Source organism: Peromyscus californicus, unplaced genomic scaffold (assembly GCF_007827085.1).
Source record: "Peromyscus californicus insignis strain IS unplaced genomic scaffold, ASM782708v3 Scaffold_22__1_contigs__length_63687245, whole genome shotgun sequence".
Classification (NCBI taxonomy): Eukaryota; Metazoa; Chordata; class Mammalia; order Rodentia; family Cricetidae; genus Peromyscus; species Peromyscus californicus.
This window is the reverse complement of record NW_026294525.1, coordinates 44365676-44392559: the sequence shown is the minus strand read 5'-3', so window position 1 is coordinate 44392559 and position 26884 is coordinate 44365676. Positions and strand designations below refer to the sequence as shown.

Sequence of the window (26884 nt, the reverse complement as noted above, 5' to 3'; positions counted from 1 at the left end):
GTCCCCTGTGGCTGGGACCTGTGACTTTTAACTCCAACTTGTCACTTTATGCTTCCAGCAAGCCTCAGTTATGGTTGAGGACTTTGTATGCCTCTGTTGGTTTTTGGTTTTGTTTCTTTGGGTATTTGTTTGGCAGAGGTTCAGTTATGGTTGAGGACTTTGTATGCCTCTGTTGGTTTTTGGTTTTGTTTCTTTGGGTACTTGTTTGACAGAGGTTCAGTCAAGCAAGTTGTGATTCTCAGCGTCCCCTTGACTGCCTCCAGTTTTTGCCAGTGTTTTGTCCGGTGTCCTCATTTCTTTGATGGATCAGAAAGGGTTATTTTTCAGTTTATTCATCCTTACACTCATCAGATAAAGTAGTGACTTTTCTCCCTACATGTTGAACTGGAAAACAGAAGAACTTCTCATTTCTTGTGTCTTCTCCTATTATTTTTAAAGTGTTATAACGTATCTTATATTTATATCTAACAGTTTTGAATTAATTTTATACTTCATGTGACATATTAGTTAAGGTAAACATTGCATAATGACACCAATTTTATACATAGTATAAAGCTGCTAATAGTATTTCCTTTTTCTTAGTTCATTGTAAGATATACAATTATGTCCTCTCCTTATTTCTTGATACTTGCAACTTAGGACTTCTCTTTTTATTTTTTCCCCACCTTGGTCCGTCTGGCCAGAAATGTATTCATTTTTATCAGCAGCAGCCATTGTAAGTATTCATCATGTGTCATATTCCTTTTAGTTAACTTTCCATGTATTCCATTTACATATTTAGACTCACTGTTTTCTGTTGTTATCCTCTTTTACAGATAAATAAACTGAGGCTGATATATACTAGGAAACTTACCTGCAATCTAGTAGCCAGAGTGACATAGGATTCAAATCAAGTGTAGCTGACTCCCAAGTCATTTTTAACCACTTTGCTTTATTGACTAGTGAGTCCATAAAGGGTGAGTCAGAATCCAACCATGCATATGAGGAGCTGGTACCTCCTCAATATTGTGACTGGAAACATGCTTATCATTTCCATCGGTGTTAACAACTGTTTGCTGTTTTTGCATCCACCTCTATAAGAGCATGAGATGCTATTGGGTACTCCTAAAAGATGAGACTACTTAGTCAGGGCACCTATAAGGACATTGGAAACAACGTAGGTGCCCCTCAACAGAAGAATGGATAAAGAAAATGTGGTACATTTACACAATGGAGTATTATTCAAACATTAAAAGAAATGACATCATGAAATTTGCAGGCAAATGGATAAAACTAGAAAAGAAAATCATCCTGAGTGAAGTAACACAGACTCAGAAAGATAAATATGGTATGCATTTGCTTATATATGGGTATCAGCCATTAAATAAATGATAACCAAACTACAATCCATAGACTCAGAGAGGTTAGCTCTAGAGGAAGGGACTAGGAGGGGACACATGGATCTCTTTGGAAGGGGAAACAGAATAGATTTTATAGGTGGAGTGGGTGTGGGGTAGGGACAGAAACAGGAGGATCAGGTGGTGAGGGGGAGGGGAGATGGTGTTTTGAGAGGGATTTAGAGAGAGAAAGCTAGAATTGAGGGGCATTTTGAGGGGTGGTATGAAAACCTTTAGCATTCCTAAAATGGCTAGTTTTGCTACACTGAAAGCAAAATCCATATGGAGTTTCTTCAATGGCCATCATCATCTCTGAAGTAAATTGGTGCTGCCAGGAGAAGACGTGTCTCACTGTCCTGAAAAACTTTGTTATTAAATCATTTTAAATGCCATATTCTGTAGATCCCTGAAGTGTTTGAAGACTATCTATGTAAAATATATCTGTGTTTGACCTTGAAAACATATCCAACATGACTACAAGTTTGATTGTTATAGGTGACTAACTACTATCCTGCATTTCTTTATTATCCTAAATAGTTTGTAATAATAACTTTCAAGGACTAGAAATTTATAGCACTCACAAATAAGGTTATAATCGCACTAGAGTCCCCATTCCTTATCATTTAGAGTAGGAATTGGTATTTGTCAAAGAAAGCATACAAAGGTATTTTATGCAATGCAGAAGTAACCTAAAGTCCTTTCCAATCCTGTGACTCTTAGTACAGAAGGGCTCCTTTGGTGTTCCTTGAAATTTGTGGCAAACAGTTAAAACCTAAGATGCATACTTATTTTTTAATAACATTTCTTAATTTGTTGAATTCCAGATATGCAAAGAAAACAGTTTCTATTTTGAGAGGCAAAGGGGAACGGGGTGTTTTTAATGCTGAAAACATAGTATAAATATTAAGTATTTAGCATGCCAAATGCTTATATTCAGGATGGCGTTACTTTTACACTTTGAGAATTTAGTGCAAGAACAGGAAGGCAGAAAACAACCAATGAGCAAGGGGAGAATCCCAACTCAGTGTGTGTGCATGTGTGTGTGCGCGCGCGCGTGTGCGTGTGTGTGTGTGTGTGTGTGTGTGTGTGTGTGTGTGTGTGTGTTTTAAGGATGCTTGTATTTATCAATTCAGCAAGCTAATATCAAAGCATGTGTTTAAACGTATAATCTGCTCAAATATCGTGCTGGCCAAGGATTAATGTAATGGTATAATAGTGGTTATTATATTCTCTAACTCCCTTGAGGTACTTCTGTAGTAGATAGCTGTTCTGTCTATGACCTTGAAGTACCACCCCTAGAGATGCAGCAGGCTACTGCACTACCTGCTTATGGCCTTGAAGTACATGTCCCTGGATTGTGGCCTCTCTGCAATCGACCCTTAAGACCTGAGATGCATGTATGCTGGTTCTCTCGCTCCCTAACGGTTTGGGATATGGAAGGCCAGAACAGCAGTCTGGAACCTGTGACTATTCTGTGCTGTCCAGTGAGATTTTCCCTTAATAAATTCCTTCGCCCTTTAAAAAGACTCCGTGAATTTCTCGCCATATACTTCAATCCTGCTTTCTTTGTGAAAGAGATTACTGAGAACATCCTTCCTCCTTGGCACTTCCCAAGTGGCATCTTTAGTCACTACATGCTATGCAGTCTTTCATAAAATGTCACCTGTCAGAGGCAGTCATATACTTGGAAAAATTTTGTCCTTTACAGAACAAAAATCAGGATGCTCAATGGAATGTTTGGCAATTTCAACAAGTTAACGAACAATAACAGGGCACCCATTTTCCTGTTGTTTCCATCCTAAGGTAACAGCGGGGAAAATTTACTACACAAAAAGCCAGTGACGCTGTAAGGAAAAGTCCTTGAAAGCATGAAAGGGGGTCACTGGCAGCAGAGGCTCCTGGTAAACCAGTTATGACAGCTGCACAAACAACTCAGCAATGCAAGCAGGATTGAAACTGTCACAGCAGGGACCCCACTCCTGGAATGGGAGTGAAGAGCCTCGGTGGTGGCATGCTCTCCAGTGAAACATGCATAACTAATGGAAACGATTTCTCCAAACTCAATAGTTAAGCTCTCTGGAACGAGAAAGAAGTTCTCGACAAACATTTATGCAAAAATGCCTAAAACTTTGTGAGGATAGCTGTTCCAAGTGTGTGACAAACCTCCCCTTGTATGCTCCCCTCCCTCTCCCAACTCAACACCACCTCATTCACACACACACACACACACACACACACACACACACACACACACACTCAAATGGAAGCTCCGAGCTGGTAAATGTGTTCCAAAAAGTACTACTGCTCACACCTCAGCTCTTAAGGGATGTATCTCACCAGAAAGGACAGATGTAAGTTGGCTTCATCCAAACAGTGCAGGGATGGTATAACATAAGTAAATAGATAAATGTAATCTACCACATAAAGAGACAAAGCACATGATGATCTCATTAGACACAAAAAGGGCCTTTGACAAAACCCAGTATCCCTTCATGATAAAAGTCCTGGAGAAACTAGGGATACAAGGGACATTCCTCAACATAATAAAGATGATTGACAGCAAGCCCATGGCCAACTTCATCTTAAACAGAGAAGTTCAAAGCAGTTCTACTAAAATCAGGAACAAAACAAGGATGCCCACTCACTCCATACTTATTCAATGTAGTTAGTACTTGAAGTTATAACTGGAGCAGTGAGACCCTGAAGAAGGTCAAAGGGATTCAAATAGGAAAAGAAGAAGGCAAAGTACCCTGTGGACAGGTGATATGATTGTATATATAAATGATCCTAAAAACTCCACAAGGAAACTTTTATAGCTGACAAACACCTTCAGCAAAGTAGCCCCCAAACAGTAGCTTTCTTATATATGAATGATAAACAGACTGAGGAAGAAATCAAGAAAAAATATCTTGTGATAACTCTAACCAAGCAAGTGAAAGGCTGGTAAGATAAAAACTTTAAGACACTGAAAAAAGAAATTGAAGAAGGTATCAGGAGATGGAAAGCTCTCCCTATAGATTCAATGCAATCCTCATCAAGACTCCAACACATTCTTCACAGAAACTGAAAACACAATATTTAAGTTCATAGAAAAACATAAAAAAACAAAGTAACTAAAACAATCATGAATAATATAAAAACTGCTGGAAGTATCACCATCCCAGATTTCATGCTGTATTACAGAGCTATTGTACTAAAATTAGCATAGTATTGACATTAAAATACACATTGATGAATAGTATTAGACACCCAGCCAATTCCACACCTGATTTTTGACAAAGTCAAAGATATACATTGTAGAAAAGACAGTATCTTCAACAAATGGTGCTGGTCAAACTGGATAGCCTCATGTAGAAGAATGTAAATAGATCCCTATCTATCACTTGCACAAAACCCAGATCCAAATGGATCAAGGACTTCATAAGACCAGTTACCCTAAATCCAACAGAAGAGAACGTGGGGAACAGGCTTGAACTCACTGGCACAAGAAATGACTTTCTTAACAGGTCCCCAATAGCACAGGCACTCATATCAACAATTCCTATGTGGGGCCTTATGAAAGTAAAAGGCCTCTGTAGAGCAAAGGACACCACTATTTGAGCAAAGCAGCAGCCTACAGAATGTAAAAAAAAAATCTCTACCAATTATAGAGGGTGGGTACCCAGAACATACAAAGAGCCAAAGAATCCTGCACATCAAGAAAACAAACAAGTCAATAAAAAATTGGGTATAGAACCAAATAGTTTTCTCAAAAGATGAAACACAAATGGCTAAGAAAAACTTCTAAAAATGTTCATCCTTAGCCATCAGGAAAATGCAAATCAAAACTACTTTGAGATTTCATCTTATACTAATCAGAATGGACAAGATCAATAAAACAAATGGCAGCACATGCTGGCAAAGATGTGGGAAAGGGGAACATTCACTTATTGCTGGTGGAAGTGAAAACTGGCTTAGCCACTATGGAGATCAGGGTGGCGCTTCCTCAGGAAGCTGGGAATAGATCTACCTCAAGCTTTAGCTATACCACTACTGGCCACATAACCAAAGGACTCTACATCTAACTACAGAGACACTTGCTCATCCATGTAGATTGCTGCTCTATTCATAATAGCTATAGATTGGAAACCTAGATGTTCATCAACTGATGAAGGGATAATGACAATGTGGTACATTTACATAATTGAATATTATTCAGATGTTAAGAAAAATGAAATTATAATATATGCAGATAAATGGTTGAGGGAGGTTACCAGTTTCCAAAAGACAAATATTGCATGTTATATGTGGGTGCTAGCTTTTAAGTTTTAGATATGTGTGTTTCAATCCAAATAACCACAGGGTTTAGGAAGTTAGTAAGGGGTCATGGGGGATTGTCTGAAGAAGAAATAGAGAGGGGTCTCATAGGTCCTCCCAAACATCACAGGTTATTAACAAACTTATTGGTTACTCTCCATGACCTGATGGTAAAACCCTATTGTAGAAGACACTGCTTACTTTTGTCATTGAACATGGAGAAATCAAGGTGGTACCTAGCTAGAAACATCACCCCTACTGACTGGAATTCATGGTGCTGAAAGGTACTTTGCATGCTACTGAAGTAGAAAAGTAATCAGTATCACCCATCTACAAATCTATGACCTACAAGAGCAACCTACCTACAAGATATAATGGTGCTACAGTAGTACAAGTCTTACGGAAGTAACCAATCACTTTTTGATTGAAGGCCCACTCCATGAGATGGAATCCATATCTGACACTGCTAATGTGGCCAAGAAGGCACCCCATATTTGCTGACTAGAAGACAGTATTGTTAAAATGGTAATACTTAAGACTTCAAAGTCTACACGGTACTGCTGAAAAGTTCAAAGTGATGGGCTAAAGGAAGACATCCCACCTTTGCTGACTAGAAGACAGTATTGCTAAAATGGTAATACTCCTCACAAGTGGGGCTGCAGCGATGACTTGGGAGTTAAGAGTACACAGTGATTTTTCAGAAGGACTCGAGTTTACTCTCAGAAACCACATCAGGAGGCTTACGACCAACTGTAGCTCCAGTGCCCGAGAACCTGACACCTCTGGCTTCTGTGAACGCCTGTTCTCCCCACCCCCCACAAACCACACAAATATACACACATGATTTAAAACTTTAAAAAATACTCAAAAATATGTACAGGTTGAATTCAGTCTTTATCTACACTGAAGGTGACTGCTTCGCAGTACTGACCAAGTGTCCTTAAAATCCTTAAGGATCCCAAACAGCTAATCTTGAAAAACAGAGAACAAATTGAAAGACTCCCATTTCCTTATTTCAAAATTGTCTGCAAGCTACAGGAATCAGTGCAGTGTGGGAGCAGGTCAACAGTACAACTGTCCATAAAGAAGCCCATATATTTACAGCAAATTCGTTTTTTATATAAGAATTCCAAACTAATGGGGCTGGAGAGATACTTCTATATTTAAGAGTGCTTGCTGCTTTTCCAGAGGATCTGAGTTTGGTTCCCACCGTCAACAGCAGGCGTCTCACAACTGTCTGTATGTAATTCCAGTTGCAGAGGATCTGGAATCCTCTTCTGCCCTCCATGTGCACACACATGGCAGACACTCAGACACAGAAATAAAAATGTAAAAGAAAAAAAAAGAATTCTATGCCAACTGACTAGGGAATGTATTCAACAGATGCTCCTGGATACTGGACACCCCCTGCAGAAATAAGATTTTGGATTCCAGGCTTTACACTGTATATAAAAATAATTCAAACTGAAATCAAAGACATAATTGTAAAGTGCTAAAAATACACCACAGTACGAAAAAAAAAAGCACTACTGTAATCTTTATGACCTTGGAATAGGTAATAGTTTTGAGAAATTACAAACATAAGCCAAAAAAATGGAAATAGATAAAATAGTTCACACACACACACACACACACACACACACACACACACACACACGAGAGAGAGAGAGAGAGAGAGAGAGAGAGAGAGAGAGAGAGAGAGAGAGAGGGGGGGGGGAGGGAAGAGAGAGAGTACTTTTATTGTAGGAAAGACACCACCAAAATTATCAAACCACAGAAAATAATTAAATCCATGTATTGATAAGAGATTTGACTTAGATTATGTGAAGAGCATAACTCCAAAATAAAAAGACAAATGAACCAACTGAAAATGATCTGAAGACAGCTCCTCAGAAGATACACAAATGTCCAGCAAGTAACTGAGGACAGCTTTAGCCACTGGGAAAATACAATTCAAAATCCCAATGAAATATATTTTATATATCATCATGGCTACAATCAAAAACATATTTACTTTTTTATTATTTTATGAGTGTTCTACTTGCATTATGTGCACCATATATGTGCTTGATGTCCATTCAGGGCCAGAGGAGGGTTTTGTTGGCTCCCCTGAGACTGGAGTTATGGAGGGTTGTGAACTGTCATGAGGATGCTGGGAACTGAACCCAGATCCTCTGGAAGAGCAACCAGTACTCATAACTGCTGAGTCATCCCTGCAGACCCCTCAAAAACACATTACAGCAAGTGTAGATGTAATGAGAGACTGGAACACTTGTATCTAATAGGAATGTAAAATGGTGAAGATATTTTTGGAAACAATCTGGTAGCTCCTCAGAAGGAGTTACCATACATGACCAGGTTCATCCCTAAGCGTAAATGTAGAGAAATGAAAACAGCCATATGCAAAAATTCTGCATACGAATGTTCCTAGCAATATTATATATAATAGGCAAAAGTGGAAGCAACTCAAATATCTAGTAACTGACAATGAATAAAGTGAGTTATATCCATAAAATAGAAAGTCATTGGGTAACATAAACAGATTAAGTATGGATAAATGCTACATCATGAAAGAAAATATCAAAGACATGTTTCAGAGATGCGTTTTCTGATCAGATGTCTATTCTGGTCAGAATAGATAAATCTATAAAGTGCAACACTGGGTGTGATAGTTAAAGAAACACACACACACACACACACACACACACACACACACACACACACACACTCACAGTGTCTCAAAGACAGAGCTGACTATGAAGCCTTGGCCAGCCCGGCACTCTCTATGTAGATCTGGTTGGCACTGCACTCGCTGTCTGCCTCCGTCTTCTGGTGCTGGGATTAAAGCTCTATGCCACCACACTCGGCTGTTTTGGTCTTTTGAGACAAGATCTTGCTATGCAGCCCAGGCTGCACTTGAACTAGCCATCCTCCTGCCTCAGCCTTCTGAGTGCTGGGATTACAAGTATAAACTACCATGACAGGCCCAAAAGTACCTTCTTGAGATGATGAAAATACTCCATAATTACGGTGATGCTTACACAGTCCTGAATATCCTTTAAAAGTGATTAAGTTAGATACCTTAAATGGGAATATGTTATGAGTACATCTCAATTAAGCTGTATTTTTAAAAATACCATGTAATGATACCAAAGGGTATTTGGACAACATCTACCAACTAATAACTCATTAGCTCATTTGTGAAACCTGACCCCTTCACAGCCATTCTAGTCTCTGCCTCTAAAAGACCATGCATATGAGGCCCCCAGCCTTACAAAGCCTACTTACTTAGTCTCTGCCAAATGTAACTCCATTTAATGTCATTTGTCTCTATAGCAACCAGCTAGAAAAAGCTGCTTTGTTTAGCAGTGACTTTGTACAAGCAGTGGTCTAGCCTAGAGATGTTTAAAGATCTGAGTCCTCTATTCATCAACGCCCCCACCAGGACCCGCCCCCCTACTCAACAGCATCAGGTAAAGAGGAAAACCTGTGATGAGTGGGAGAGGCAAAGAAATAAAATATAAAGAAGGCATGATGAAGGAAGACTGAACTCAGGGGGTTAGAAAGACCCAATTTAAAAGAGGATGAGGAAGGAACAGTTAAGAAATTAGAAACACAGAATAATTTTCAGACATTTCCATTAACACACTGGTTAAGGCACTAATAACAATAAAACAAATTTCAACATTCACATTATGATGCTGCTTTGGAAAGCAGAATGCTTTCATTTATAGCTGCTATCTAACGGGTATTTCACAGTAGTTCAACTACAAATCGGTATCAGATACATAGCAGGCATCTTTAACACATTTTTAACAGTGGTGGACAGCAATGAATACCAAACAGTAAAACTTGTATTAATACTATGGAGCAGACAATGAGAAAAAGGCACACTGTATGTAACACATAGAAACCTTATGTAATTTAAAGGGCTGGACATGCAAGCCCAACCACCTGAAACTGACCCCAGAACCCAGGGTGGAAGGAGAGCACACACTCTGGTCGTCTTCCCATACATGTGCCATGCTGTATGTTTATACACACACACACACACACACACACACACACACACACACACACACACACACCCTCCAAAAAACCTCTCTCTCTCTCTCTCTCTCTCTCTCTCTCTCTCTCTCTCTCTAAGAAGAGATAACCCAAAGAAAAAGCAGGGGATGAGCTTCCTAATTTGGCATCTGTTCTAAAACATGTAAGGATGCAGGGTAGGATATGTGGTTTTATTCCCCCCCCCCCCACCAAACCCCCTTTCAGAGCTGTCTTTTCAAAATAGGCTGTCCGTGTGAAAGGCCTCCGTGGGGAGATGCTCTCAGTTCTGCCTCAGCTGGATCATGCCCCATCCAGCACCTGCCTTGGTCATCCACACTCACAGAGTTTTGTTCTTTAGGGATTCATCAGTGACATCATTAACACAGTGTGACCAGCCTATGGTTTGTTTGGGTTTTTTCCCCCAGGAAATTTTATGCCTCTATTTTTCTACACATAAAGAACATTCTGAATTTTACCCGCTGTGGCAAAGACGGAGAGGTAACCATGACAGCAGTTTACTTGGTCGTTCCTAAGTACCAGCCCTTAATTGCTATCCTGGATGGTAATGCCTTGCCGTCTTAGCCACTCTGGGGTACTGGATTGCTCAAAATGTATGCTATTTAAACGTTCTTTACAAAGAGTAAAGAACATTTCTTTTGCTCACTTAGAAAGAGTAAAGAACATTTCTTTTGCTCATTTTAACGTCACTGGTTAAAGTGGAACCTAAACCTTTCTCTTTTAGTCATAACTTTTTGATCACATAAGCTACCTTTGCTACTAGACCACAAGGCCTTTATATGGTCTGACTATGGTAGCGCTTCACACTGAAATTGAACGTAATAAATGCTCCCTGTATATATGCAATAAATGAAAACCATTGAGATTTCAGTTAGAAACATCTGAAAGCTCCAGCAAATCTGCACATTCTACAGTTTTACAGGGAAATAATGTTTAAAACGGTCACTAACTGCTGCCACTCTGTTACTGTAAGAAAAGGGGACCTTTCAGCTAATGAGATAATAAGCTTGGCCTGGGGTATAACTTGCCTATCATGGGGAGACCCGGGATTCAGTCCTTAGCACTGCAAACAACAAAGACAAGCCAGCAAACAAAAAAGCAGCACATATATGAGTTTTGCTTTTCAAGATGGCGGAAACGATACAAATAACCTTCAAAGGCAACACAATGATTGTGTAAACTAAAACGAGAAAAGAGCAACAAGAGCAGTGTTAGGAGTGCAAGAGGGCTCAGCAAGTGAAGGCTCTGCATGTGCCAGCCCGGGGACAGGAGCTCCACCCAGCACCCAGCACAGACTGCAGAGAGCCTGCTACACAGAGCTGTCCTCTGACCTCCATACACGCTGGCCCCCAACACCCGTTAATACACTTTTGCGGGGGTTCAAGACAGGGTTTCTCTGTGTAGCTTTGGCTATCTTGGAACTTGTTCTGTAGACCAGGCTGGCCTCGAACTCACAGAGATCCGCCTGTCTCCCGAGTGCTGGGATTAAAGGCGTGCGCCAGGATCGCCAGGCTCGATGATACACTTTTTAAAAGTTACTCCGCCATTTCTGTTTTACCTTTGCGGCGGGCAGGACTACATTTCCTTCCCAATTCCAGGAAAAACTCATTCAGCACGTTTTAATTCTACTGAATTTAACTTGCCTTTTCATTGGTCTCTGTGTAACCTCAGTTTAACTAAATGTTTCAGTCTTAGAAGCCCTTTGTAGAGGAGTTTTGGATCCAAGGAAACACACTGCTTGCTTATCTATTCAAATATCAAGGCACATGCTCAACAATAGATTCTTCTGCTGAAGAATGGCTATGTACACCATGATTCCTTCCCGATTGCATTTCATGGTGTATAAAGTACTTGATAACCCAAGACTATTAGGACTAAGCATGCTTAAATACTCAAGCAATCTTAATAAACTATGAGAAAAAAAAGAATCATAGTTTCACTGTTTTTTTTTTTTTTTTTTCTTTAGGGCTATCATAACAAAATAGCATAGACTAGCTTAAACACAGTACTGGAGGCTAGACCTTCCCAGACTGATAGCTTTGGTTTATTTCTTCAGAGGCCAGCCCCCATGGCTTGTGAATGCTGCCTTCTTGCTTTCTCCTCACAGGGCCTTTATGCATGTATCCTGTGTACTGTGTATATGTGTGTCATTTATCACCCGGTAAACCGCCTCTACCACCAGTGACTCTTTCACTCTGATGCACAGAAACAGCTGTGACTGAACTAACTGGTAGGCCCTCTTGACAGCTCAACCTACTGACAATAAAAGTGGTTCTCTCCCCCACTTTCATTTCCTTAAACCAAAGTGGATGGGCCTCTTCCACAATAACTTTTTGTTGTTGCTGTTCTTTCGAGACAGGGTTTCTCTGTGTAATTTTGGTGCCTGTCCTGGAACTCACTCTGTAGACCAGGCTGGCCTCGAACTCACAGAGATTCACCTGGCTCCGCCTCCCGAGTGCTGGGATTAAAGGCCTGCGCCACCACCACCCAGCCTGTTCCACAATAACTTTAAAAGACCATTGGACAAGGACATTTCATCATTAGCAACCCTGAAAAAAAGCCTGTACATGTATGACTAACCAAAACCCTGAAAATTAGTAGAAAACTTCACCTGCCGATTAATATTAAGAAACAATTTTCACTCCGAGTTTAAGGAAGTTTAGTAGTTTCATTTATAAGGAAAAAAAAAAACCCAATAGTTTATGAGTAACACCTCAACCTAGTAAAAAGAAACAGTTCACTTTCACAATGGTGTTAAAAGCTTCCGTTTTGCCCGCCCACCATAGTAGCTAAGAAGCATAAACAAGCAACATTTTCTCAATTCAGCCTTGGAATGGTTTCACAGGCATCACAGGCATCCAAGGGCTTCTCAGAATTGGTGGTGCTGCATTTTTAAATTTCCGAAGGGTTGTTATAAATTTCTTGAAGACCAAATGTCATCGTCTGCCTTTATGTTTTCTCTTTTCTCAAACTATTAAATTTGCTGTCCTTTGGTCTCCTGATACTTCCGTTTTCTTGACTCCTAACTTCTTGCTCAGCTCCCCCAAACGGCAGAAACCTGACTGATCACATCTTCTCCTTTTATCTCCCCTTTCATTCTAGTCTTTTCAGATCTGAAATGGGAAGAAACCCAAGGTGCAGCCAAAATCGTATATTCAGATCCCCCCCCCCCCCCGGGCTCGTGTGTGTGTGTGTGTGTGTGTGTGTGTGTGTGTGTGTGTGTGTGTGAATTTACCCCGCCCTCATTTTGTATATCTTTAACCACACTGTCGTGCCCAAGAACTTGACTTCCAAAATGGCTTGCTCCTTTCGAGCTGACACGGGGTCTAGGAGATGCGATTGACTCCCATGGCCACCAAGCCTTCTTCCTACTCCCGACCATCACCAGCAACACCAGACAAGCTGGGGGGGCCTGACGAGTGCAGAAAACCGCATCTTCATCTGCTCAAGCCCAGCAGAGCCCGCAAAAGCCGTGGCCCTGAGCGGGCGAACGTCAGTTCCAGGCGGGGAGAAACCCGAACACCCAAAGGCCGCCCCCGCGCCACCCCACGCTTCGCCCATGCGGGCCCGGCTCGCGCCCTCCCGCCACGGCTCGCCGGGCCCCGCCCCCTCGCCGGGCCCCGCCCCCTCCGTCCCGCCGCGGCCACGCCCGACGTGAGGCGCGGGCCCGGCGGGCGGGCGGGCGGGGCGGGGCCTGGCGCCGCCCCGCCCCCCCGCCGGCGGCGGCCTCCGCGCGGGCCTCCCAGCCCCTATTCCACTCACTTTGTTCTGCGCCTTTGTCCTGGTCCACACCAGCAGGTGGAGCCGCACTGAAAGTTTCCCGTCCGTTCCGCGAGCGGGAGCCCATCTTGCTCGCCGCCGCGGCCCTCGCTGGAGGAGGAGGGTCAGAGCTCGGGGGCAGCCAATCGCGCGCAACGCTGCTAGTTATCAGAGCAGAATGGGCTGTAGTTGAGTGAAATAGGAAAGCTGCAAAACACACGGTGGAGTGCTGCCGTGTAAATAAAAAGGGGAGGCAGGAAGGAGGGGGAAAAAAAAAAAAAAAAGTTTCTCAAGTCGCCGCTGCACGACGTCGGGCCGCGCCGGGGCGGGGGTCTGCGCTCTCCGAGCGGCCGCGCGCGGGACTCTGTGGTGCCGCCAGCCCCGGCCCCATTGTTTGTGTTTTCTTCAAAATATGGCAAAGGTTCAGGTGAACAATGTAGTGGTGCTGGATAACCCGTCGCCTTTCTACAACCCGTTCCAGTTCGAGATCACCTTCGAGTGCATCGAGGACCTGTCTGAAGGTGAGGGGCGCCGGGGCTGTCAGTTGCGGAGTGCGGCGGCGGACGTTAAAGTTTCCCGGCCCGGCCTCGCGCGGGGTGGGCCGCGGTCGGGAGGGCGGCGGGAGGGCGGGCGGGCGGCCATGCGAGGGAAACTTGAAGTTGAGGGACCGCCGGCCGCACCGCAACTTGCGAGCAACTTGCCCGGGCGGAGGGAGCCATGTTGTCAGCTTTGTCTGCGGCGGGCGGCGCTGGGGACAGCCCCGGCTCGCGAGGCGCCCGCGGGGGTCGTGCGGCCGGCCTCGTCGGCCCCCGGGGGCCCCGCGGCCCGGCGGGGAGCGGAGCCATCTTACCCGGCGGCACGACGCCTGCTCCGGGCCGCCCGGGGCGAGCGGGCCCGCGCCTTCCCGCCCGAGCCCCGCCGAGGCTGTCCTCGCGCCGCTCCCCGGCTCCCTCCACCAACCAGCGCGGAAGGCGGGCGCTGACTCGGCCTCTGGGCGCCGGGCTCCCGGGGACCGCCGTCCTCCCCGCCGTGCTCCCCGCGGGCGCCCGGGATGCTGCGCGCAGGCTCCCCAGCGGTGTGGACGCCTCTCCAGGAGGACGGGAAATCTCTCCGAAACAGTGCCGGGCTGGGAAGTTCCATCCTGCCCGAGAGCAGCAGCAGGGCGCTTCATCTCTGGCTCCTGTAAAGTCTGAAAGCTTTTCCCCAGAACGTATGAAGATGCAATTAAAACAACTCCACGTCCAGGTGGATGGAGGAAATACGAACGTTGGCCAGGAAATAAAGGGTTAACTCTTTGCTGAAGTACGTTTTACGGTTTAAAAAAAAAAAGCGAAATAGTGCAGTAATGCAGAATTTAGAAAGCTAAAATGTGGGTTTCTTATCACTTTTCTTAGATTTTATTAAAATTAGTGCTTCAAATTTTCAAAATTTGAAACAAAAAGTTTAACTTCATCAGTGTTAATTTTAGTTAGTTAGGAACACATCTTGGGACTTGGAAGTATTTCGACAAAATGCCTTTAAGAGTCTTATCCTAATCATGACGGAAAGAATTTTTTTCATTTAAAAGTTTTTAATCTCTACAATGTACTTTATGTAGGATGTTAACTTTAATTATAAGAACCAATATATGCCCGTTGCAATAAACTTTAAAAAATTGTAAAAAGGAAGTCACAGCTCTTTCCCCCACTCTTAGCTAACCACAACCATCTCTTTAAAATGTATCCTTCTGTTGTTTCTGATATGTATATAAAGTACAAATGCACATACATTTAATATGTGAGAAATATTTTGAAGAATGACTTGTGGTTAAAATATAGTAGTCTCCGAGTAGGCTGTGATGATGTAAGGGTAAGGGTGTTTTGCTTAAAACTCCATTTGTTACTTACTTACTGTCTCATAGTATCAGTGAAAGCATTTCCACACCAGACCCATTTCCAAACCCAACATTGGTTTGTTTTTTGGTTTTTTTTTTTTTTGAACTGCCAATTTATATACAAATGAGCAAATATAAAGAAAAAAGCTTGGATGAGTCCATTCTAACTCAATAGCAGTGTTCTAGGCATTAAGAGTTCTTCATATTACAGGTATCTTAAGCGATGGCTTCCATTTTAGGAGTCAACTTTGTACAAGGAAGACATGATGTAGGATATTGTTATGGGGTTGCTACACCGGATAGTTCGAAACCAGCCATCCACAGAAATCAAATGAGGTTCCATTTTAAACTGGGATCCTTTCACAGTAGTATCACTCATGTCAAGAATATGCCTGCCCCTAGTACACTTCAAAACCAGGGCACCATTATTTTAGGGTATTTTAAGCTGAGTCATTCCAAAACTGCAAAGGAATCTTTCAAAAGGTGCCATTCCTGTATACTCCATCTAGAGGCTGTGTGGAGTAAGGGAATGGAGTTGAGTTATTTTGCAAAAGCTCTTTTTCTAGGTTCCATACTTTGGTTGTACTGTGATTTTTTTTTTTTTTAAAGTTCTTGAGATCAAACTGCAAGATACCTCAAAGGGAATTCCGAGTTTATAATTTGTTTCTACCCCCAACCCACCTGTTAGCCACCGTTTATACTCATCAATTGTCTTGAAATATTTTAACTTTCCTTTGAAAGCTGCCCATAGCTTTGTTTCAGAAGAAGCCTTACGTAGTATTTGCTGTAAAGATAATACTGTTATTTCTTTTATAGGGCTTATGTCTAAGAGTAGAGCCCATTAAAAAGTGGCATGTAAAGGCCAGTGAGGTGGCTGAGCCAGTAAAGCCACCAGCTACCCAGCCACACCCCCTGAGGTCAGCATCCACACAGCAGAGGGAGCAGCTGACTCCAACCATTGTCTTCTGACCTCCACATTAGTGCCCATGTACAGACATAAACAATAAATGCTTAAAAACTTTTAAGGGATTTAAGTAGGGGCTTTAGCATGCTGGATCGCAAAGCCTGTACAAGTTTGATTGGCCTTCCTGCAATTTCTAGGGCTTAATATTTGCAGTGCACCAAGACTGAGCCTGTGGCTTTATACTTTGAAAGTTCAGGCCTATTCTGATGCAAAGGCTTTATACTTTCTACTAGACCACAGATCCCAACAGTGTAATTAACTTAAAATTAATTGGTAACATCCCTCCCTTCACACATGGAGATACTTTCTGCCTGGGATTACCACGATTAAACGGAAAAGTGAGCTTTTTAAAAGAGTGAATAAATTCCAGCTAGTCACTTGAGGTGCCACAGGCCTTACCTTTAACTTCCTAAAATGCAGAGGACTAGAAAAGGAAAAGGGGGTCTATAGACCAGTTAATAAGTAAGCATGCCATAGCATTAAAACCCAGTGTGTGCCAGCCCGTTCCTTGGGTTACTGCTCGTGCTTATTGCGGCTGGATTATCTAGCTCCCCATTACCTGCCTTTCCTACCTTCTGTGTTCTTTAATTCCATTACTTCAGAGCTAAATCTTTCGAGCAAGATTTACCCAGTGTTATTTTTGATTTTTTAAAGCCAAGGATTTCGAGTAGCAGCAGCCAACCTTGAATTTTACTTCTGATTTGTAAGCTGTGTGAATTTTAGTAGATGACTTAGCTTCTCCTGGTCTCAGCCTTCTTGTTTACTTAACACATACATAGTATGATTGTGCTTGATACCTTTGATAAAGCATTTGTATAAAGTGACAAGGCCCTTTCACCTTAGGTAACTTAGTAGCTTCTCATTCACCCTTCTTAAAAGTTTCTTCAGTTGGCTTTTAGATCCCTTCCCTCATTGGCCACTAGCTTCCTGAACTACTTTATTAATTCTTCATCTTCCTGACCTGTCAACTTTGAGTCCCAAGTCCCTAGGAACCCCATTCATTTCCTTGTCTTGATGTATTACTGCCAATTTTCAATTTTTTAAGATCTGACCTATGTTGTGTCTATACTTAAACATCTAATAGACATTCCAAACATATATAAAACTAACTCCTGATTATGTTCTTTACACCTAAAAGAGAAAAAGGTGGCTACTGCTGCTTCCATCTCCAAACTTTATCTAGGATAACTGATGCACACCGCCATAATTTCTATCCTCAATTGCTGAAACCATCGCTTGTTCCCTTGCCCTCGAACAATCTACACAGAACACAACAGTTAAAAAGATCCTTTAAGATGAAAGGTGGATCCCTGGCACTTCTCTGCTCAAATCCTTGAGGGGCTGGGGCTGTAGCTCAGTGGTGAAAGTGGGTGCCTAGAATTTGGAAAGCTCCGGGTTTTGATCTTCAGCACAACAAGAAAACTTGTGGTTTTCCATGTCACTCAGCATAAAGCCAAAGTCCTTAATGATGGGCATCAAAACTCACATGATCTGACTGTGTTGCTCCCCATCCCAACCATATGATTGGGCACCTTCTCTCTGTTCCAAAGTCCCTGTATCTTTGCTTATTCTTTTTTTTTTTCTTTTTGGTTTTTTGAGACAGGGTTTCTCTGTGTAGCTTTGTTGCTTTTCCTGGAACTTGCTCTGTAGCCCAGGCTGGCCTCGAACTCATGGAGATCCCCCTGCCTCTGCCTCCCGAGTGCTGGGATTAAAGGCGTGAGCCACCACTGCCTGGCTCTTTGCTTATTCTTGAACACTCTGAGCAGGCTCTTTTCATTTGTAACTGTATTTGCTGTTCTTTCTGGTCAGATAATTTATTGTCTTTTCCTAGATCCATCAAGAAATAAGTGATCTTATGAGGTGCCAGATGCAGGACCCTGAATCTGGAAATGTACTAAAAGCTGGAATTACAAATAGCCTTAGTCTGTGGTAGAGGTATGATATAATAGGTCCTCAAAAAGTAACTGTTGACTTTTAAAACATTACAAACAATAAAGAAGTTGAAATTTTAAAAGTTTCAGTTTGCAATATAGTACAAATACAAAGAAATACCAATACGCTTACAAATTTAAGGAATGCCTACATAATTACACACAAAAAAGGCTTTGTTAACATTCCCCAGAATGAACCAGGGAAGCAAACCTTAGGAGGTGCTCAGTATAGTCTCACTGTAAATGAAGCCAAGCATGGACCACACCTGCTCAACACTGTAGGAGAAGGTCTGTGTTTTCATGCTGTGTTTAAAGAGCAGATTCCTTCAAAAAGAAATGGTTTGACTCCTCTCTGTTCTCCATAGAAACTTTTCTAAAAAGATGCTTAGTGAAATCTAGATCGAATTACAAGGTGAGTCTTAGGTTGTACTTGAGTGTATTGTGTTCCTGCTGTATGAAGAGGTGTAAGGATCTTGGTTTCTTCTTCTGGTTTTAAGAATGAATAGCAGAAAGGAGTAACAAGAGGAAACAGCCCCAGAGTAGCCTTTAGCTACAGTTGGTATAGTGGTAATATGCATCAGTGGTAACTACAAGTTAGTACAAACATCATCAGTTATTCTTTTAGCCAGCAAGAGTCAGTTATTCTTTTAGCCAGCAAGAGTGAAGAGATAACAGACTGACACATTTAGATCAGACGATCTGAAGACCCTCCTTACTTCTGAACCACAAGGAAGAATTGCTAATGATTTTCCACAGGGCACCTTTTCCTCAGCGAAGAGGCTAACAATGGCCACAAAAAGAGGCTGAGAGATTGCAGAGTAAATCACTTGGGCAATGGGATTAGTTGCAGGTGTTCTTTACTAAAGGAGGTCTCTGAGTACTTACCATTTGCTTTATGAATACTTATGGCAAACTTTTCGTGTTTCCCCACTTTTTGTTCACGTTTTATATGTGAGGAGCACTCTCCAGGGACCAGTACTTCATGAAAGAGAATTTGGAGAGGTTATTGGAATAAAATATGAATTCTGGTAAGAAATTCATAAGGAACATTTCCATATCTTTCTGGATAAGGAAGACTTTATCATCTGTTAATATAATTGCTGGTATGAAATAATATTTTTGGTTTTTAATCCTAGACTTGGAGTGGAAAATTATCTATGTGGGCTCTGCAGAAAGTGAAGAATACGATCAAGTTTTAGACTCTGTTTTAGTGGGCCCCGTTCCTGCAGGAAGGCATATGTTTGTTTTTCAGGTAAGATTACTCTTCCAATATGCATGCCAAATATGTTTCTAATAGAGTAAATGATCCCAGAGCTCTTATCCTTTTTGTGTTGGGTAATTTACTTCATCTCCTTCCACTTGTAGTCTGATCTGTCATTTCAGGCAGCGTCTGTCTGCTATAAAGGAGTTGTACTTGAGTCTGTGTGCAGAGGTAGTCGTGTCTTGACTTTCGGGAACTAGACAGAACACAGTACACCATTAACTGTATCATGGCACAAAAGGTTGGTTTTGGTTTTGTCCTGTGGAACAGTTTCTCAAGATGAAAGCGTCCCCAAACGTGTGTTCAGATGGTGTTCTGGTTAGTAATATGCATCTGCTGATTTAATGTCACAACCTCACTTTGGCAGTCAGTAAGCACAAGGCTAAGACATGTTAGCAAATGGAGATGTGTGACTTGAGCCATTGGGATTAGTCTGGTGCTTCACTGAAGCTTCTTATCTAGGGTTTTACAGAGGACCGTTGTGACACGTCCATACCCCGTTAACTTGGGAGTAGGAATCTCTTAGTATAAAGCATGTTCTTAGATACCTCTGACATATTTAGGTCTGTGCTCAAGCTGGAGACAAGCTGGAGACATGGTCTCCTCTGTAAGTGTTATTTCTCCTACTTCATATTAAATTGCTATATAAAACTAGTGACTTTTTTCAATTATCCATGCTTCTTAGAGGAAGCTATTTATAATACTGCAAGAGGTAATGAGCTAGCTTTTAAATAACTATTAATTTTTGTTGGAAGTATTTCTGCCTAACCGCGTCTTGCTGCAGGCAGAATCCAGGAGAAAAATCTACTTCCTCTCCCTGACCTCTATTTCTCCCTTCACAGACAGGACAATTTCAATGAATACTGGCTTTGAAGAAATCCATTAGAAAGGGGCGAGGAGTTGCTTAAGAGCACACTGTAGAGAAGTTGCCTCTTAGACACATAACTGAGGAACTGGGACTAAGTAATGCCTTGCTGTTAGCAAACCCCAAATAATTTAGTGTATATAAACAAATGGCAAAGAAAGGCTCAACTACAATAATTGAAAGGCTGTAACACTTTAATTTAAAGTGCCATTAAATGGAGTTGTGTGTGTGCATAACCTCGTGAAAGCCATGGCAACACAGAGGGCCTACGGAGGCCCTGCAGTCGCAGTCAGTCCTGATGCTTCTGCTTACACAGACGTGTGACCCCACTAATGACCTCCCTCCTAAGAATGCCAGAAGGAATAAGGGAACTAGCAAATTACTGACAAAATTTGCTACATCTGTAATTAATTAAGACTATTATTTTATTCTCATATAAGGAGGCAGGATTTCTTTGGACACATAAGCCTGGGGACTACATACTGTACTGATAATTCACGATGTAGTCAGTAAAAGAAGCTCAGCTTAATGTATAGTCATATATGCCCTTTGTATTGCTGGTTTTGGAGTGAGCCTTTGGGAATCTTTTGTGTTTATGTTAAGAATACTTCTAAGCTTTTGGCTTGCCACGGTGCTGTGAGGAAAATCTCATAGCAGTATGTAGCTTTTGTTGGTATCAGTGTGAATGTTGCCAAAAAGAACAGAGAAAGCACTGTGATTTAGGTCATGTGTTAGCCTATGCAATTTCCAAAGTCTGACAATTATTAACAAAAAGAAACTAAGCTACACGTTTTGTTTTGTGTTATGAGCAAACTGTCCTACTTTCCTGGCCCGCTGTTTTCTTCCGAGTGGGTCTAAGACCAGCAGGGAGATATCCAGACATCTGCCCATTATTGGCAGGAGTAGGTCAACAAAAGTGGTCCCCATCACTTCTCGATCCTTAATGACCTGAGAGGTGTGCACATTTCTTGACCCAAATTTGCTCAAGCTCATGTTTTTAAACAGAGACACAGCTACAACTAATTTGCTGGGTGGTAGGAACATTACTGAACTCTTATTTATATTCACTCATTTCCAGGTATATAAGAATCCCTTTGGATACCCTGAAAGTAACCCCGAGATGCATAAGATTTGTAGGACAAAGGGTATATTCTACAGGAGACGGTTTATGTCCCTACCCTTGGTGTCTGTCCAAAGGGATCATAAACCCTATCAGGATGGGAACTGAGTAATGAGAAAATTCTAAAATGAAAAATTCTTGTAGCTGCATTTAGATAGTTAAGACATATATCGGGAGATTTGTGCCAAGTAACATAAACACATAAAAAAGGGAAGCTGCTACCTTCTGAGTCAGAAAGGACTTTGCTTGGAAAATGGGTTTGATGAAGATATCAAGAAATAAATTCAGGAGGTTGTGGAGGAAGGAACTTTACAGCCAAGGGTACTGCTTGAGGCACAGAGGCATGAAAGATTTCCAGCACATCAAACAAATTGTTACTCATACACACACACAAGTGAGAATTACATAGTGTAAAGAGCCTTATAAATGGAATTAAAGATGTTTATCTCCTAGAGAAGGAGCTAAAGCATCTAAGGTTTCAAGTATCTAAGGGATAGAAACAGCTCCATGTTAAATGGCAGCAATATAAACAACAGGCTGGAACTGAGACACGGTAGAAAGCTTAGCGGTATTCTGCACAGGAGATGAAGATGAACACCAGCCTTTAGAAGTGAGAGGCTGAGAGCGACAAGGTAAGAGGAAGAGAAGCTGAAGGTGACTGAGAGTTCTAGTCTCCATGAATGTTTATGGCTTCTAGTGTCGGCTACGTGTGTGTGTAATATTAAACAGTCTTAAAGTTTCCAAGCTAAAGTATTTACAGAAGTGTTCACATGCACAGGATGTTCTCTGGTGCTGGAAAACAGTAAACTGTTATGCGAGAGTTTATCTGTTTATCACACAGAATGGCTGTGTCAGGTTGTACTCGGATGCCTCAGCCATAACTGTGTCTTACTAGTTTGTGGTTCTTTCCATCAAGTCGGTCTTAGCCCAGGTCTTGCTCACTACTGTGGACATGGCCCCAGCCTTCCCTGGTATTTTTAGTCTTCTAGTTCTATTGTTTCACTTCCTTCATTCCTCAAGGTTTACCATGATTCAAATGTAGTCTTTGGTATCATCTGCCTAAACAGTCTTGGCCTGCACTGAATTTCCAGCGTATGTGGCTCAAACAGTACACTAGATTTCGAGTCCAACAAAGTGACTACTTACAATATGATTTTCATTCTTTCAAACTTGCTATATAGTTTTTAAGATCCAGGGTCAGTTTTATTCACTATTTATATTTACTGCTTATTTAGCTGTGCTAGGGATTGAACTGAGTTGTCAGTTTTACATAGTTTACTACTGAAGTCTTTGCAAAAGGTGGCAAAGAACCTAGGTGTCTCAGATAGAAGATGGAAGCTGACAGCATAAACATTTATTGGAATAAGTTCTGTGAAACTAATTTGGCATATAGTATCTTGGGACTGAAATTAAGACTGCAAAAGGTAATTAATCACCATACAGTAAAACCAGGATTATATCCTTTTTTTTTTTTTTTTTTTGGTTTTTCGAGACAGGTTTCTCTTGTGTAGCTTTGCACCTTTCCTGGAACTCACTTGGTAGCCCAGGCTGGCCTTGAACTCAGAGATCGGTCTGCCTCTGCCTTCCGAGTGCTGGGATGAAAGGCGTGTGCCACCACCACCCGGCCCCGATTATTTCCTTTTTTAGCGATAATTATGCTTGTTAAGTACTGAGGGTAACCAGGACTAATACAGAGAAATGGGAACCTTATTTCCTAGGTATAAGCCAATTCCCACCAAAGAACATTTGGTGGGTATGGTGAGTGTGGTGGTGTTCACCTGAAATTCTAGCACTCAGGAGGCAGAGCAAAAGAATTGCATAAATTTGAGGCCAGCCTGGGTTGAACAGTACAGGCCAGCCAGGGCTATATAGCAGGACTCTGCCTCTAAAAGCCAAAAATAAATAAATTAATTAATTAATAAAAACCATTTCTCCCACTAATGTGATTTCAAGTAGTGCTAAAGTAATTGAAACTTGCTCACTGTACCTGCCACTAACAGCCTTTTTATGTGTTTCTTATTAAATTATTCTAGGCTGATGCACCGAATCCAGGGCTCATTCCAGATGCAGACGCAGTGGGGGTAACAGTTGTGCTAATTACTTGCACCTATCGAGGTCAAGAATTTATTAGAGTTGGCTACTATGTAAATAATGAATATACTGAAACAGAATTAAGGGAAAATCCACCAGTAAAACCAGATTTTTCTAAGGTAATTTTCTCACTATTCCTTTTTAATTACTTGTACTATCTAGTTTTTAGGGGGTTGCTATTTCATTCTGCACTATGAACGTGGCCTTAAAGCAAGTTTGAAGTTTTGTAGCACTTGAACAAACTAATCATTGTTCCATTTGCATGGATGACCTCAGTCCTGCCTCTCCAGGTACTAATGTTGGGTGGGTACCTTGAGTCTCAGATGGTTTAGCTTCCTGCAAAGAGCAGGCCTTTGTCACCATTAGGTATTTCATTTCAACCTTGAGGACATGTAATGTCCTGTTTCTGTAGTGAAGTGATTAAAATATTTTTGCCTATAACTATTCCTAAAATTGTGGCAAGAGGATGAATGTGGTTTTGTTGTTCATTTCTTTGCTATGGCTTAGAGACAGGGTTTTCTGTTGTAACCCAAGCTGACCTTGAACTGTGGCACTCTTCCTTCCTCACTTGTCCAGGCTTTAGGATTACAGTTGTCACCACGCCCACTGTGTACTTGTTTTTATTAATGTTTGAAATATCTGTATATGTGATGCTACCTGCTATCCTTAGAGGTTAAATTAAAGGTGTCAAGTATTTCTGATGACGACAACTTCTGAGAAATCAAAATCTGATTCAGTAGTCTTAAAAACACGTAGCATCTTAGGGTTTTTTCCCACTGGGAACAATTAATGGGTTTAGTTTGGTGATTTTTTTTTTCTTTTTTTTTTTTAAATAAGCTTACTGTGGTACTCTCTATGGCAGACTTACCACAAACTAGAGTTCTGCCTTCTGCCAGTGGGGTGGTATGCCTTCTATAGTTTGGAGACATCCTGTTGAGCCAGGGTTCCTCTTGGTTGAACCTTTGTATAGCAGTAAAAGAAACTAGAATACTGTTTCTAAAAATGAGTTTTAATAAATCACAGTTAAGATCCCAGTAATTAGAGGTTCTTTTTGAGGAAAACTGTTCAAGTCTTTGATTTTGTGTTTTATTTCTTGGTGCTTAGGATTCAATCTAGGGACTTAGGCAGGGTACTTCCTTTGCACTGAGCTATGTTCCCAGCCTGAAAACACTTTAGACTGAAGACATGCTTATTTAACTAAAAACATCCTCTAAAGGGTGTACAGAAGTACCCCCTTATTCTTTAGGAAGCAGAAGTATAAAAGCAAGGTACTTTTTGGAGGGTGAAAGATCTAGATGGAGTTTTCCCTACCTTATTTCCAAGGGCTAATAGTTCTTTAGCTATTCCCTATTATAGTCCTTGCTTATTAGGTTTAAGTGTTTCACTTGCTGATACCTTTGCATATGAATTCATGCAAATTTATATGAATTTAGTCCTTTAAAAGGACCAGCAGAACCAGTCAGTTTGCATATGGTAATCTAACTTTCCTGGTGCTCACCATTTAAATGTTTCTCTTTATAGCTTCAAAGAAATATTTTGGCATCTAATCCCAGAGTCACAAGATTCCACATTAACTGGGAAGATAACACAGAAAAACTGGAAGATGCAGAGAGCAGTAACCCAAATCTACAGTCCCTTCTTTCAACAGATGCATTACCTTCAGCATCAAAGGGATGGTCCACGTCAGAAAACTCACTGAATGTCATGTTAGAATCCCACATGGACTGCATGTGACCACGTGCCATCCCATTAGTACAGATTAAGCTATTAAAAACAGAACTATTTCCCTGAAGTTCCGTAAGTACATAGTCAAGGTGAAATGTGAAGAATTTGTTTAAAAACATCCTGTAGAAAGTTTATAAGAAAACCAGTATTTGAGCAAATTGTGGAATATAAATACAACTATTTTTAAGTACTTTTTTTCTCTAATGTGTTATTTTATTTGTTCATGAAACTAATCTGGTTAAAGTATATATATTATTTTCTTCTCCTTTATATGTAATTAAAGCACTTATAAAAAAAAAAAGAAAAGTTATCAATTATTAGACCAGGTTGTGAAGGTGTTTTAGCCTCTTGGACAATAATACTTTTTACTAGCCTTTAAAAGAACAAAGTTTACTTCAACTAAAATGCTTTTTCTTGTGAAGACAGTGTCCTTTTAATTTAAGGAGCAAACTTCCATTCTGTAGCAAAAAAGATGTCTTTAAAAAGGAAATCTGAAATCAACTACATCCCACTAAGGTTTCTCTAGGCCATCCCAGAGCATCTTGTGGCTACCACCACAGCTTGTGTTACACTGGACTTCTGGTTTCTATATAATAAATGTGGCTGCCTTTGAGGTCCCTCTGACTATGGTTTATGCTTCCCTACTTCTAAAACTGAGAAACCACCATCACAAATCATTTTTGTCCAGAGATTTCAACACAGCGAGAGCAAATGCAAGGTCTAAAGTGTAGGGTTAGCTTACAATGGCTCAGATCTGCCATTCAGTTTACAGAAACTCTGGAGTTGTGCTGCTGGCACTACTGCTATGGGGAGGTCATTTAGAAAGGTCTACTTAGCTTTATCCTTATAGGCTGGCTACTTTCCCAATCCCCCATCTCCTCTGGTTCTCATTAAAGTGATAAGATCAGGGTATATCTGTAGTTGACATATTCTAGACAGCTTTTCCAAACAATTTTTTTGAAGAGCAATTTTAGAAAGAAATTTATCAAATAAATGGGCCAAAAGCTTATTTTCTTTAATGAGAAATAGGTACCTCCTCAAGGTTTTGCTCCATTAAATTTACAGTAGAATATTTTCATTTGACTCTTGCTGATGATAAACAGGATAGCCATAGGATGCAAGTTATGCAGTGCCTTCACATCTAAGCTTTTATACTGCACTTTTAAAAGCATTTTGAGGAAAGGAAAAGGCATTTGTTTAAATACAGACTCTTAAGTTGTATATATTTCTTGCTATTTTAAAAGGTGAATTTGTGAAACAAAGTCTTGTTAAATGTTGAACTTTGAAATTTAATACTCCAGATTATTTCAGTATTGTCCATAACCCAGTTCATAGATTTTAAAAAATAAAATACTTCTGACAACTAAAAGTATTTGAAAAGAAAAATCTCATTTTTGTCTAACTGTAATTAGGAGAAAACATTAAAACAAGAGTTCAGTGATCAACACAGAGGAGTAAGTTTGTTAGAATAAAACATATAAACTAAAATCAAGAAAAGCAATTCACTGGAGTATTTATTCTGATTATAAAAACCACTCTGCAATGACATTTTACGTTT

The 26884-nt window shown here is 41.1% G+C and overlaps 2 protein-coding genes across 5 annotated transcripts in view; one reads left to right on the top strand and one right to left on the bottom strand.

The window, feature by feature from the left end:
• Mcm9 (minichromosome maintenance 9 homologous recombination repair factor) overlaps nucleotides 1-26884 on the bottom strand; it is a 72251-nt gene that overhangs the window by 26738 nt on the left and 18629 nt on the right. The gene's annotated exons all lie outside the window — the stretch shown is intronic.
• On the top strand, nucleotides 13627-25950 carry Asf1a (anti-silencing function 1A histone chaperone). Of its 2 annotated transcripts, XM_052751332.1 has the most exons (5): nucleotides 13914-14017; nucleotides 19221-19292; nucleotides 19401-19516; nucleotides 23544-23720; nucleotides 25123-25950. In XM_052751332.1, exons 2-5 carry the CDS (start codon nucleotides 19283-19285, stop codon nucleotides 25333-25335), a joined length of 516 nt encoding a protein of 171 aa, XP_052607292.1. In that variant the 5' UTR covers nucleotides 13914-14017; nucleotides 19221-19282; the 3' UTR covers nucleotides 25336-25950. The 2 variants fall into 2 exon arrangements, with proteins under 2 accessions (XP_052607291.1, XP_052607292.1); XM_052751331.1 differs by lacking the exon at nucleotides 19221-19292 and having other exon boundaries at nucleotides 13627-14017.